Source organism: Heloderma suspectum, chromosome 3 (genome assembly GCF_057233095.1).
Source record: "Heloderma suspectum isolate Gila_16-S chromosome 3, 16-S_ref, whole genome shotgun sequence".
NCBI lineage: Eukaryota > Metazoa > Chordata > Lepidosauria > Squamata > Helodermatidae > Heloderma > Heloderma suspectum.
Window position 1 is genome coordinate 194,945,610 of NC_139460.1, and position 15,113 is coordinate 194,960,722.

Sequence of the window (15,113 nt, forward strand, 5' to 3'; positions counted from 1 at the left end):
TGTGGGTTTTAAATATCAGTACATGACATGAGTAATTAATGAAGTCAGTTAAATGGGAAAATCTGTACATTTGAACAAAGCATCACCATGAAGTGTAGTATGGAATGTTGTTCTTAACGATCGAGCATTGGATATGCCCACTTTTGGCTCTGGGTATGCCCCTTTTTCTCATGCAGCCCCTGATAGGTTTCCCAACATCCAGTGTGGCCTCTGATTTGAAAAACAACTTGTGCACTCTGAAATAAAGCAAGAAACATGACCATTTAGAAAATGAGTCTCCTCTGTGTGTCTTCTGCAGAATTTAAGAGAACTCTGGAGGAAGCCATCAGAAGTGACACATCGGGACACTTCCAGAGGCTTTTAATCTCACTTGCTCAGGTATGTGCAGGATTGTGGAACTCAGTTATTATCCTGTTTTTATTTTTATTATTAGCATGTACAGATTTTATTGTACGTAATCAAAGATGATCTCATTGAAACAAAAAATATACTGTTCACAGAATTTTACATTTGTAACAGCTGGAACAGGGATGGGGAACCTTCGCCCATGGGCCTAATCCAGCCCCGCAGAGGTTTCCCATCTGGCCCACAAAAGCTTGGGCCCCCAGCCAGAAATAAATTCGACAACCCTCAGCATCCCACAGCTAGCCTTGCTGGCTGGGGAATGCTCTGTCTAAACATGCATAGGGACCTTAGGCTTGACCAGCAAAGCAGGACTTCGGTTTTGACTATCAACGCTACTTCTTAGGCTTTTGTTCAAGTGAGGTGGAATTGACAAGAGGATTTTTTTCAAACACAAACGGCATCTTTCTTGCCTGTTTTCAGCCATTGTTTGTAGCCTGCATACTCGCCTGTTTCCGCTCCCTATTTCTTTGGAGGTTACTTCCTCTCTCTTTCCTGTGCTAACATTTATAGCTATTTAGTTTATCTAGGAAAGCACAATGTTTGAGAATCCTCTGTTCAGGTATCACATTGCAATCTGTTTTATGTGGGGTCAGGGTAGAGTCCAAATTTCATGGATTGCCGACACTGAGGGCGCTTCCAGACAAGTGGAAAGACTCTGTGCAGTGATTCTCTCTTTCCCTCCTTGATGGATTTTTTGTGGAAAGACAAGAGACAGAAGACGTGGTGGGGAAACGTGGGAGGGTTACAAATGGAAGGTCACATTGTCTGGACCCCCTGTAAAATTCTGTGAATGAGGCAGGGCGATTGCAAATGAGAAGCCTGGTCTGGGAGCACCCTGAGACCCAGCTGGGACGTAATACCAAACCAGCCTTGTAGTTAACAATTCATCTGGTAGCTATAGTTATCTTTGACCAGGAATTCCAGCAGGCGAGTGCATGGAATTCTTTGCAGTGGAATTGCTCCATCCTTCTTCCGCCAGCCCACAGTTTTTGTGGTAGTTACAGAGCAGGGGTGGGCAACTTCAGCAGGTCTCGGGGCCATTTTGCCCCCTCTGTGGGCTACACTCCACCCCTGCAGGTGCCGATTTTAAAACAAAATAAAGAATTGGTGTCTGTAGCAGCTGTGGACTGCCAAAAGGCATTACTAGTTTGCAAATAAGGTAATTTTGATCTTTTGGGCACCCCGTAGCCAGTAAGGGCACCATTCTTCTTCTTTTTCTTATATTAAAATTCAGAGAAATTGGGGGGAGGCAGGAGGCGGCGGCGAGGAGCATTGGAGGCCTATGCAGACCCTGTTGTAGGGGAAGTAAAATCTCTTCCTTTCTATAACCAGCATAGAAATGCAGCAGGCTGGCAAAGGGGGGATGGACCCCTCCATGCCTCCTCTACCAGTCCGCTTGGTGGAAGGCTTTTAAAAACTATCTTCTCTTTCTCTGTGGCCAGTATGGAAACACACACTACTTGTCTCTTAGTAGATTAGTTAAAAAGAGTATGTTGCAGGATAGTAACATTTGTGGTCTTATTTATAAAGCTCTGCTAAACCACAGTTTAGTGTTATGGGAACAAGCCTGTTCAAGAGCAAGCAATCCTCCCCTCCTGCACCCCCTTCCTGGTTTAATGGTATCATAATTTGTTTTCAGCCAGTGAACGAAGCCAAACTGCAGCTAGTTTAAACTAAATTATGGTTTATTGAAATAAGCTGTGGTTTGTGATACTTGCTTGTTTCAATAAGCTGCAATTGAAAGTTACTGCAGTTCCTGGCTTAGATGTCATGAGAAATGGTTTAAACCGGGAGGTGTATGCTTCCATCCCCCTCCTTGTGGCCATGGTGGAAAACAAGGAGAGAGGACACGGGCCATAGCTCAGTGGGAGAGCAGCAGCTTTGCATGCACAAGGTCCCAGGTTCGATCCTCAGCCTCTCCAGTCAGGGCTGGAAATATTCCTGCCTGAAACCCTGGAGAGCCGCTGCCAGTCAGTTTGACAATACTGGGCTGGATGGACCAACGGCCTGACTCGGCATAAGGCAGCTTCCCATGTTCCTATGCGTGAGGCTCAAGTAGCTTTGTTCCCATAATGCTTAACGTAGTGTTACACCCCACCTGGGCTTGATTCTGACATTGCCGTTTTCAAGGGAGATACCTCATTACTTCATACTTTGCACTTTCCTCCCCACTTTTTAAAATGGGTATGGAGATTAAAGTGCTGTTCAGAACTGAAAAGAAGAATGATGTGTTGAATGTGCATACAAAAATGCATTCCAGTAACTCAGTGTTCAGTGGTGGTGTCATCAAACAAACTTATATACAAAACAGCCAAACAGGATGGCACATGGGCACCTTAAACTCTTTGTCCTTCTTTTGCTTCAGCAACCACCTCGGTAATCTCTCATCTTTAGTTGTTTCTGGCAGTGCTTTTGCTGTGTTGTTCCTGAAGCTGTGTTATGTGTGTTGCTTTAATTCTTGTCACTTTTGTAATTCTTTCAGGGAAACAGAGATGAAAGTACCAACGTGAACATGTCAGTTGTCCAAGCTGATGCTCAGGTTAGTAGAGGAAGCCCTGGCTGACATACCTTTCTGACCAGTTTTAAAAAGCTTTGCACAGCCAAATTGCTGATGCTCCATTAAGCTGAATCTTCAGTTTAAAAACAACACCAATTTCCTATTTAAAAAGCTCCTCCTTTAAGGAAATATGAAACTTGGATTAATTTGGGGAGTGTGTACTCCTCACACATACTCCAGTTTAGCCTAATTTTCAGAGCTGAGATCTTTTATGGTTTTCCTTGCAGATGTGTATTTATCTTGAGTTATTCTTGACATAGAGCTCCTTTCCATTTTTTTTTTTAAATACTGTGTGTGTATTTCGGAAAATCTTTTTAGGTGTTTAAAATTTTTGAATGGTTACAAATATTTCTTTGTAATACTGAACTGTTATCTGGAAACTCTTTGCAGTAACCTTTTTGTATATATTTGGGGGCCTTAAAAATACTATTGTTTGTGCTGTTTGGTTTTTTTTTAAGTGTTTTTGCAACTCTGAAGCTTTCAAAAAGGGCCTTGGTTCTCTACTAGAATACTAACAGAGCAAGGTGTATCCTCAAGAAAATATTTATAAAAGGAATTTTTTTTTCAATGGTTTTATCTGTATAAAGTATGAAACAAACTACATTTGCATCATGTTATGCATGATGTTTTTATGCTGAGCATTTTCTCACCACCACCAGCCAGTGGATAGAGAAACATACCACTTAATAACGTAAAGACACAAGGTGAAGTTCTACTACATGATATGGAGGGATTAGGGGGCACATGACACAGGACTATTGTTTTTTTGGTAGCAGCCCCAGATTTCTTAGAACAGAGTTCAGTCTTGATGGACAATGAGGGCGAGACTGTCCAGATCAACTAAGGGATCATAGTCCAAAAATATCAGGGCCACTGAAGAATGAGCCATTAAGAGGGAGATTGTCTGGAAAGTGGGTCGGGGGGTAATTCTTCAAGCAGCTAGGCTAGAGTAATTGGATAATGAGCGCCTGTGACTTTTTAGGCCCTGTACGCAGCAGGAGAGAATCGACTTGGGACTGATGAATCCAAGTTCAACGCAATTCTCTGTACCAGAAGTAGAGCTCACCTAAGCGCAGGTAACTTTGTCTATAATTATATATATTGCAGCAAGCAATACATTATTTTGTAACCAACCCAGAGGCTGGTTGGCGATTGTAAAATTAGGCTGTAAAATGTGAAGGAGGCGTCACATACTGTCTTGTACATCATCTTAAATATGCATTGTTTTTCTTTTCAGATGACATTTCTTTTCTTGACAGGTGACAATATTTTGTATTTTTGTTGCATCCTAATGGAAATTCTGATCAGATGTGAAGAAGGGCTGGGTACCTTTACCCATTTTGATAGTCATGTAGAAGAAGCGAGATAAGATGTGCTGTACCAGCTGACATTCCTTCTTTTACACAACTACTAAATGTGCAAGGGGCCCCTGTTCTCCGTTACACCTTGTCACCCTGTTGGGGCCTTTCCCTGCTCCTTGTGTCCTCAGTTATAATTGGGCATGTGTTTTCGCAGTTCTCATTGTTCTACAAGGGCAGGGGTGGGCAGAAAGTAGATCTCCAGATGTTTTGGATTCAGCTGCCAGCATTCCTGACCATTGGCTTCTGGAAGTTGAAGTCCCAAACATCTGGAGATCTAACTTTTGACCACCGCTGTTATAGGGCATGTAAGCCACCAAATGCCAATTCAGGGTGTTGATCACTCAAAGAGTTCCAAGTAGACGTGTCAGCTGAAGGCCTGTGATTGGATCCACCCATGTGTGGTGGTGGTGCTGTTTAAGCTTTACCTGTGTGTGCGCGTGTGCACACGCTGAATTGGGTCAAGGTTGCTGCGCTGGAGAATGAAAATGTTGCTCTTTTCCCTTCATCCCACCCCCATGGCATTTTCCCAATCTAAATTATTTCCAAGATTTGCTATCAGCAAAGCTGCTTAAATTAGAAAAAATTTCAAGAAAGAAATAGAATTACAGTGGTGAGACTTGAAGGAAGGCACTGTTTTAAAGTATACCTGTGCATACCTCATGACTATCCATGAAATGATCACATTCCAGAAACTGCGGAATGGTCTGTTCTGGTCTCTTGGCCTTTGGTTGGGTTTTTAGAATTCATGCAAATTTTAAATCAAGGAGAAGCTTTTAAAACAGGTGTTTACTTAAGGTGATGCTTTATTTTCCTCTGAAGCTCCTTAAGGGCACAGTCTTGTGCATGTTTAGACAGAGGTCCTACAACTCCCAGCATTCCGCAGCCAACCATGCTGGGTGGGGGATGCTGGGAGTTGAAGGACTTATTTCTGTCTAAACATGCATAGGATTGCATCATAAAGGAGTTGATTGCCCTGTGGATTACCTGATCAACTGGGCTTCACAGTTGCTGGCTTGAAAAGGATTTCTGTTCCTTTAAGATCCCAGTTAATAACTAATTTTGTCAGAAGCCCACTTTGAGAAAAGAGTGGGAATGATGGTGGGACCATGTTACCACTGCCCAAAGCAGCCTGCTATCAAGTCTTGTTGTCATAGCTGCTGGTTCCCTCTACGCCTGTTTCTTACTATCTGATTAGCAGCCTGGAGGCCAAGATGCACACTACTTATTATTTTTTAAATGTAGGCACTGCTTTTTTCATTTGAAAAATAAAAGCAGAGTACAATAATAAAAGTGACAGCATTCCCTTCATGAGGCAGGCTATAGCTGAGAGACCATCAATTGATGATCCCTACATCAAGAGCTCCATTGAGAGAACTTTGGAAGGTTCAGCTTCTCATGTCATGGAAGGAAGGGGCAGGGAAAGCTGCACTTGCCTAATGCAGATGTTTCTGTGCAACTGATTAAGACTTACCAGCATTCTCCAAGGAGAGTGGTCGCCAACCTTTAAATTCAAATTACAGTGCAATCCTATGTGTATCTACTTAGAAGTAAGTCCCCTTGAGTTCAATGGGACTTACTCCCAGGAAACGATGTATAGGATTGCAGCCTAAGTGTCTTAACTGAAGAGTAATTACTGATTATTTTTCTCTCTACAGTTTTCAATGAATACCAACGAATGTGTAACCGTGACATTGAGAAGAGCATATGTAGAGAGATGTCTGGAGACCTCGAATCCGGGATGCTGGCTGTAGGTGGGTGGATCTCTTAAGGGTGAAGACAGATGCAACATTTTTTATTGTGGGTTGAATATACCTTTGCTGCCCTAAAACACACATATATGTTTCTGTCCTGGCGTGTACTCTTTTAAAAAGAAAGAACAGCTCTGGAATCTACCAGTGTGTCAGGGAAAAGCTGGCTATCAGGCACTTATTGGCTAGTACTGGTAACATCACCAACATCCTCTTCTCCGCCACCCCCACAAACCCCCAGAGCAGTTTTGAAATACTTAATATTTTTTTTGCAAAGTAAAAGATGAGCAAAGATGGCTATAAAAGCATATATGCCACTTTAACTATATTTTAAGCTAATCTGCATGCCTGAAACACAAGGAGAAACCTGATATGGTGTTTGAGTTCATATGTGTGTGTAAAGCAAGTCGCAAAGCTGAGTTCAAACTAGGGTTTCCCCAGAGTTGACTCAACCTATAACTACTGTTCCTTTAGTTTTTCTTGATAAACCTGGTTGTAAACTGAACGAAACAATGCAGTGAATGTGCTTGCAGGGAAAATTAATACTAGGCCCAGCAGCTCTTGGCTGTATCCCCTACTTTTCAGCCCTACCCTTTTGTAGACAGAAATGTCCACTAACCACTGTTTTTGTGTTTGAGGTGTGTTTCTTAAAAAGGGGGGAGTATTGGGAAGGAAACCTTAGCTTCCCTTCCCAAACGTCCCTTCCCAAAAATATTAAATAACTTCCAGGATCAAGGTTCTGCCTGTCCCGTGATAAGTGCTCAATGATCAAATTGTGAATCCCAGAATCCTCAAGTGCACTGTATACACGTGAGCATCTGCAAATGACTCTTCATTTGATTGTAATATTAAAAAGAAAACCAGAAGACTGACTTTGTAGATACTCGTGCATATTGGGATTTTCATGTCATTACATATTTTGATTTGTAGCGTGATGTTTGAGTATTACAGGATAGGCAGGTCTTTGGTTCTAGAAGTTGTATTGGTGGGCCACATTCCCCCATTCTACTATTCGTTAACCATGTCACCCAATGTACATAAAAAGCAAAGGCAGCCGTCTTGATCAGCAAGAAAAAAACTACAGAATCCACAGCTGGGCAATACCTTTGTTAGGACCCACCACTATTTTGTAACATTTTGGTTGGTCCTAATAAAGGTATTACCCAATTGCAGATTTGTAGTTTATTCACCCTATATTGTTGTGGGCAAGAGCCTGAGGTGCCAGTCAGGAAGTGCCGGTTCAAATCGCCTATTTGCCATGAAATAACCGGGTGGCCTTAGGCAAGCTACTGTCTCTCCACCTCCGCCTCTCATCTGCAATATAGGGTTAATAATACTGACCTACCTTAGGAGATCGTTGTAATGATAGATGAAATTAATATACGTGAAGCGCTTTTGAACATTTGAAGTGTGCTATATAAATGTTCAGTGTGTGTTTGTCCTATAAAATGTGTCTTATACCCTTTTGCACCTTGCTTGCCAAGACTAACTCAAAGTATGTGCTTCTTTTTGGCTTCGTTAAAGCTTTCGGGATTGTATGTATGGTAACTTTACGTGCTATTTTTGTGGTGTGAGTGGCTGAATTCATTGCCGTGCATTATCTGGCCTTGAAGTTAAATGTGTGCCTTGTTCATCTACAATGAACATCTGCATTGGTTCTTTCCACCCCCATGAAATGCCCAAGCAAAATGACCTAGTTGGATTGCATGACTGTGTGCTTACCATCCGTAAGATAGGTGTCTTTGTTGTTTTTATTTTGGAATACGGTGTGTGTGTTCTCAGTTTCATTTATTGATTCATCTCAACTCCTAGGTAAGTTGAAGAAAAGCAGATATAGACAAATGGTAAAATGGGTTTGATGTTTTGATTTTTTTTTTTGTAGTTGGCAAATGGTTTGAAAAACTGTGTGTGTGTTTTTCCATTTGATTTAGTCTGGAGACTAGCGGTTGACAAGAGTTGAAGTTCCTATGGTCATGCGTTCAGTCCCTCAGCCTTCCCCAACCTGGTGCCTTTCAGATGTGCTAGCCACTGGCCGTGCTAGCTGGAGATGATGGGAGTTATAGTCCAACACATCTGGAGAGGGCTTGGTTGGAGAAGGCTGCTCAGACAGGTTTTGCAGGCTTCTGAAGTTCTCTAAACATTTTTCAAATCCTCTTTTACTGGAGAAGATATAGGAACTGAAACTATGAGTATGAACATATGATAGAACCATCACATCAACATCAATGCTCTAAAAAAAACAGGTGTTGGTCTGTAGCCTCATCATCTTTGCTGCACAGGATACGATGAAGAGCTTTTTTACACTTTTACACTAACTTTTACATTAAAATCTTTACACTTTTACACAACCCCCATTCTTCCCTTAGAATAAATTATGCAAATGAAGCCACATTGAGTAGATCGACATAGTATGCAATTGTACAGTTTTAGGATGTTTTGTACAGTTTTAGGATGGGGTTTTCAACTGGTGCGATTGCAGGACTGATTCATTGACAAAGTAGAAAGTAAAAAAACAACCCTCTACTCCCGTCACTTTAAAGGCCAGACGATCAAAGTTTGAGCCAGTCTCTTAGTTTTGCTCAGCAGTGTAACTCAGCTCCAAGGTTTTCATCCAAGATGTAACTTGATTGTTCGTACGGGTTGCAACAATGCGATGTATATGAAGTACTTTGAACATTAAAAAGTGGTATATAAATGGGGAGTATTATCAAGTGTGGCCTTTTTTCTGAAGCTGCTACACTCTCCTAGAACAAGGGTATTCCTCTGCCAATAACCTGTCATCTCAACTTCTTTTGCAGTTAAGTGTATGAAAAACACTCCGGCTTTCTTTGCGGAGAGGCTGCACAAGGCCATGAAGGTACGTAATTTGAAATCACATGGGATTCTGCACAATAATGTGCTGAGATACTCAAGTGGATTGCCCTTTTTTAAAAAAGCTGTTAGCTTACTAGTTCTCTGGGGATGTTGTTCTGAGCCAGGATTGGAGGTTTAGGGCCAAGCTGCATGTCACATACAAACCTTTTTTTTAGCTTGAAAAAGCCACTTCTGGGGATTGTGTTCGAATGCAGAGAAGTGGCGGGGGTGGGCATCATTTGGATAGTTAGTTCTCAATACAACTTGCACCCCAAGGGTTCCAGAAGCATGTTTTCATTTTAAATGCCATGAGATGGTAGTGCTTGGTGGAATTGTACACCACGAGCCCCAGTAGCTTTCAAGCTAAACAAGGTATGTCAGGCTATAAGCACCCTTCCATTACCTGGTGCCTGCTAGTTGTGTTGGACTACAACCCCCATCATTCCCAGCCTTCATAGCCTTGGGGGTGATGAGCTATAGTCCAACACATCTGGAGGGCACCCAGTTTTGGAAGGCTCAGCTATAGCTACATCGCATGTTAATATTTTGGGGCTTTGGTTTGTTAGCATAAAGCCTTGGGCTGGCATTAGGAATAATAACGAATGCTACATATTTAGGGTGAGGTTTACAGTCTGATAACGATTCACATTCTGGCCCTGTGTGTGTGTGCTTCACAGGGCGCTGGGACCAAAGACAGGACTCTCATTCGCATCATGGTTTCGCGCAGTGAGGTTGACCTGCTGGATATACGGCAGGAGTACAAGCGGATGTATGGCAAATCTCTGTACACAGACATCACGGTAAGGCTGCGTGGGGCCTATTTCCCCCCACCTGGTCATTGGGTTCCAACTTCAAATGCCAGCCTTTGAGCCAGTTTACTAGAAATGTGGCCTGCGATAGCTGTGAACAAAAACCCAACTACTCTAGACAATCTGCCGTTGGGATGGCAAGAAAATGAAGATCAGATCTAGCAGCTGCTGCCTCTCCCATTCTGTGGGGTTCTTGTTTATGTTGCTGTCGTAGGTTGAGGTGGGCGGGGCTGTTTACCTTGTCTAACCGTGCACATTAGAGATCAGCGACTGGCAGCCCCTAGGCCCAGTCCGCTGGAGGCGATGGATCCTTCAGCCCCCACCCATTGCCAGTCAAAAGGCAGGACTTACGCCAGCAGGCAGGGTGTGATAGCTGTGAGCTTGGGGAGAGGCATACCACTGCCATCCAATCCTCCTCCTCAGAATGATACTCCCAGTCAAGCAATTCTGCATAAAAACATGTATTTGGATTCCTGAGAAGCCTTGGTTTTGCTGTTTAAAAACAATATTGAAATCATTCATCTATAGTCCTGATAGGATGGATGGATTTGCATGTATGCAAATCTGCCTGCAGAAGTCTGCTGTTATAGCTAGGGCAGCCCAGGGCATCCAGTCACAGGGGCAAGCAACTGGGTGCCCTCCAGGTGTTTTTTGGCTCCAGTTCCCATCATACCTAGCCATTGGCTATGCTATCTGGGGCATTTGGGAACAGTTGTCCTAACCCTACTATCCAAATAGATCTGCTCTTAGAAATCTTTGGTTGCTGCTACCTACTGTGCACTTAACAGAAATTCATTTGCTGGCCTCAGTCAAAGAAGGAAATTGGGGGCGTTATTTTCTTCACCTATGGGACAACTTCACATTTCCTCTTTTTTCCCTCATGCTTTGGGTTTTGTTTTTCTGTTGCCAGGGTGACACTTCAGGGGACTACCGGAAAATCCTGCTCAAACTTTGTGGTGGAAATGACTAAGTGGAACTTGTTTGGATTTTTGTTTGTTTAAAAAAATCAGCTAACATTACCTTATCATTTTACATTGCTGTCAAATCTCTTCCTCTGCAGTGCCATGTTTGGTAAACAGTTCTCAATATATTCCATTCATTAACACTGTATAATAAATACAGAAATAAATTCTGCTATAATAGAGGATTGTTGTAGTTCAGAAATAGGTTTTTGCTTCCTTATTCCTCTGTCTGAAAGATGTATGTTGTATGAATAATCTTTCTTTTGGGGGAGAAACACCCTCTTTTCTGTGCAAAATTATTCTATGTAGCTTTGTTTTTTAAAACTATAAAACATTTGTGTTTGTGTGATGGATGGTAGGCTTTCTATCTACATGTTTCTTGTAGTCTGAATCAAAAGTGCCTGCTCTGAAAAGTGCTTGGGTGGCTTCTCGGACCCTGTTCATTCATTACTGTCCAAGGAGAACCTTAAATCTGGCTCTTGCACTCCATTATGTCAAAGGGAGAATAACAAGTGAATAACGTGTACCATGTTTGTTTGAATGTGGGATCTTGCTGACCTTGTGATCCATTCCTACATTGAAAGGAGAGTGGATGTGGATAATTGCAGAGTCAGGGAAAAACTAGATGTGATGCTAAATGTGTCACTAGGGAGCCTATTGCTTTTTTTCGCCAACAGGAGCTTCTGGGGCTAATAGCAGCATGGGAAGGGTGATTTTCACTGAGACTGTGGCAGGGGAAGAAGGGGTTAAACCTCCCCTCCCTGCAAGCTCGGTGAAAATCCCCTGCTCCGCCTGCTAATATATATATAAAATATATATTTATTTTAACCTGACTGGCTTCCTTTAGCATTACATCTAATTAGGCTGTCAGGGAAAACCCGCAATCAAATATCATTCCTTTCTTGGTGGAGGGAGGTTGATTCTTTTAGCGTGAAGAAGGGTCAGTTTGCATTGTTAGGATACAAAACAAGGCACCAAGACCCCGCTGCTGTACAAGATTCATTCACTTAATTGAGCCATGCACAGAAGTGACTGGAGATTCCACATTTACAATTGGCTGGATTATGCTCCTCCTTTTCAGAAATATGCACCAAGGTCCCCGTTGATTTTAATGTTCAGCCATGCTTGACTTCCCCATTCAAATCTCTGCTTCTTAAATGGGCCCAGCTTTGACTAGATAGTGCCAGAAGTCTTTGAGAGACTCAGAATGCCTTCCACACAAGTGCATGCCACAGCTTTCTCTCTGTGGTTTTAGAATTGTGCCTTTGAAATCCAAAACATGTAATTTTTAAACCAATAAAATGCAATTTTTAAACAAATAAGATTGTACAAATAAAGCAATCTATCTCCTAAGCCTCTTAGAGCAGCTTTCTTATATTTGTGCCATTCATTCATTCATTCATTCATTCATTCATTTATTTTGATGTAGGTTCTCTCCTGATAGCACCATTTAAACAATTTTATTGACCGGCTGCCTTCCAGATATTCAGTTTGAGACAAGGGAACGGGCCTTGTCTCAGACTGGTGAGCAAATCACTGCTTGTAGACAGGGTGTTTGGCTTCGGCAGTGTCCTGAACAAATGTTGTAGCGGGATTCTAGCTTGCACAGTGGGAATAATAAGTGCATGAACACATATGTGAATCATTCCCCTGCGCCTGGGTTAAGGTTCTCAGTGCTTTCTCCCTGGGCTACTTCAGCAGAAAGCCAAAGTGCAAGTTATGTAAGGACAAAGCATTAAGAAACAGCCATCACCCGGCGCACCCCGCCCTATTTCCAGTGGTGGCCAGACACTGCTGTTTTGCAACCTTTTTTGGCAAGCGTGCCACAAGGACAAGCCAGAGCCTGAGAAACTGCCCCTTTAGTGCGCACTACAGCACATGTTTCCCTGCCATGGCTTTGAGCTTGAGGGGGGAAAACTGACACCCAAGAGGAGCCCTGTGCGAGCATTTCCCTCTAGTCCAGCCTTCTAACAGTGGCCAGCCCGATGCCTCTGGGAAGCTCAAAGCGGGGCATGAAGGCAACAGGCAAGAAAGTGTGTAGGTCTGACTTGATGCTAGGCCCACTGGCCCTCCTGTACCTACTCTCAAGGAGCACCACAAGCATATGTTGCTCATGCCCCTTGTGGCACCAGTGCTGTCGGGTAAGCTATTCATGGTTTTAAAGCAAGCCAGGCTGCTAATACAATATTCTGTACCTAATTTCTAGCCTGGCTCAATCCAGCAAGGTAAATAAGAACAGAAAGCGCATGTCTGCATACAGCTTCCCTTGCTGGTCCAGAGCAAGGTGTGCAGAATGGATCCACGTTGCAACGTGCATTCAGTGTGGACAGGGTCGGACATTTCCATCCCCACTGCTAAGTGGAAGGGGAATGTGCCTCCCAGCTACTGTTGTGGGCGTCATTTACACTGCTGCATAAAGCTCTACCTGGAATAAGAGCCGCCATGATTAAGGGACCAAAAATCAGCCTCAGGCTCATGCCCTTGGAGTTCTCTCCAATAGCTTTTGGTGTATGTTTCTCCCAGGATTGTCTAGTTGGCTCAAGGGTCCTGGTTTTGCAATACAGTTGAAAATAAATGCATAATCCATTTTCAGCACCCTGTAAAGGGAACAAAGTGAGAAGCTCCTCCCAAAAATATATATGTGAAGTGGTAGAGAAAAGGAAGAGCACTCAAGAATCCAGCTCTTTTCATGATGTATAATGAGCAGCACGCCTCTGTTAACTTACGCTAGTTGACTTCCTACTTCCATATGCTTCCTTCTGAACTGCTCTTCTGACTAGGGTTGATGCCGTTGACTGGCCAAACATGTATTGCAGCCTTCCCCAACCTTGTGCCCTCCAGATGTGTTTGCCTGCAACTTCTGTCATCCTCATCCAAAGGCCATGCTGGCTGGGAGTGATGGGGGTTGCAATCCAACACAGTTGGAGGCACCCAGTTGGGAAGGGAGGTCTACTTCTACCAGACTGGAGAAAGCTGGCTACTGGACCTTGGCAAACATTGCTATGTATTCCCCAAGTCAAGAATGCTCTTGGATAAGTGGCAGCCTCCCTTTATTGCAGCATGGATGAGCACGGTCAGGAGCAAACCCCCTCCCTTGCTTCCCAGCCTTGCAGCAATCAGGGTCACACAGATGTACATATACCTCATTTAGGAGCAGGTAACACTTGACTGGCGACTCCAGAAAATTTCTGCCCCCTTTCCAGTGAATGCACAGCACAGCCTTGCCCAACCTGGTGGCATCCAGATGTTTTGGATTTCAGCTCCCATCAGCCCCAGCCAGCATAGCCAAGGGTCAGGAATGCTGGGAGTTGTAGTCCAAACCATCTGGAGAGCGCAAGGTTGGGTAAGGCTGAACTCACTTCTTGGGCAGGATTCAGAGGGAAGCCTGAAGATGGAATACACACACGAGCGATGCTCACGTTGGCCCAGTGGTCAAGACTCCCACCACTGGCTGTGTGGAGGAGCAGCAGGGGCCGCATGATCAGGACTGGTGCTGTGTAGAGCTGCTAGGAAGATGCCGGCGGGGTGGGGGTGGGGGTTGCTTTGCTTTTTTTTTTAACTAGCGTAATTACTTCTGTCCTTTTTTCCCCTGTTCAAATGCTTTCTATTGTACATCGCCTCGAACACCCATGGAGGGGCAATCCAAAAACAGTCTGAATAAATAGGTAACTATTATGGTATCAATATTTAGCCAGACAGTTAATGGAGTGTTTGACATCTCAAATACCAGTCCACTGAGATTGCCTGTACCAGGAGTACCTGTTCCAGCTGCAGCAAGTGCCCTGTGAAGGAAGGCTTCATATAGCAATCCCTGGAACTTCTTTTCCTTTTCTACTGCCTTATTCAAAGGCTGTTGGGGGTTCTGGGGAAGTTGCTTCAGCTTTATGGTGAGATTCCATTTAAACCTTTTTAATCAACACAGGTGTCATTAGATCTTCAGGACAGCCACCTATTCGAGAGAATGAGCAACCTCCAGAGTTAATTTTATCTTTTGACTTTGTATTGAATTTTACTCAACAACACAGAAGAACTTATTGCAAAACATTGTCCATCCCAAGTCAACTATACCAGCTTGGTTTAAAAGCTTATGAAACAAGCTTATGAAGTGCAACTCAGGTGGGTTGTAAGTGTGCTTACAGTCCATGCTTTTATCCATCGTCTTGAAGCTCAGCTGGTATCTAGAGAAAGACAAGAGAGTGGGAGATTGTGGTGGTCCTGGGGGGGCAGTATTGAGCACCGACAAAGTGGATACTGGGTTGCATCCAACACTGCCCTTCCATCAACACAAGAGTGGGCAACATGTAACATTGGGCTACAACTCCCACCAGCCCTAGCCTGTATGGCCAATGTGGCGGGATGATGGGAGTTGCAATCCAACAACCTCTGGGGGGCCACAAGTTGCCCACCCCGGCATTAAC

The 15,113-nt window shown here is 43.5% G+C and overlaps 2 protein-coding genes across 5 annotated transcripts in view; one reads left to right on the forward strand and one right to left on the reverse strand.

Annotated features, from left to right (window-relative positions):
• ANXA11 (annexin A11) overlaps positions 1-12,048 on the forward strand; it is a 44,229-nt gene extending 32,181 nt beyond the window's left edge. The window contains exons 9-15 of the mRNA XM_084845241.1: positions 299-378; positions 2,888-2,944; positions 3,945-4,038; positions 5,979-6,074; positions 8,870-8,928; positions 9,602-9,724; positions 10,644-12,048. Coding sequence (XP_084701367.1) covers positions 299-378; positions 2,888-2,944; positions 3,945-4,038; positions 5,979-6,074; positions 8,870-8,928; positions 9,602-9,724; positions 10,644-10,703 — 569 coding nt within the window. The 3' untranslated portion in view covers positions 10,704-12,048. The remainder of the gene's footprint in view (positions 1-298; positions 379-2,887; positions 2,945-3,944; positions 4,039-5,978; positions 6,075-8,869; positions 8,929-9,601; positions 9,725-10,643) is intronic.
• PLAC9 (placenta associated 9) overlaps positions 11,689-15,113 on the reverse strand; it is a 94,735-nt gene continuing 91,310 nt past the window's right edge. For 3 of the 4 annotated variants that reach the window (XM_084845244.1, XM_084845243.1, XM_084845242.1), the window contains exon 5: positions 11,689-14,873. In XM_084845244.1, coding sequence (XP_084701370.1) covers positions 14,863-14,873 — 11 coding nt within the window. In that variant the 3' untranslated portion in view covers positions 11,689-14,862. The remainder of the gene's footprint in view (positions 14,874-15,113) is intronic. The other variant, XM_084845245.1, reaches the window with a different exon arrangement.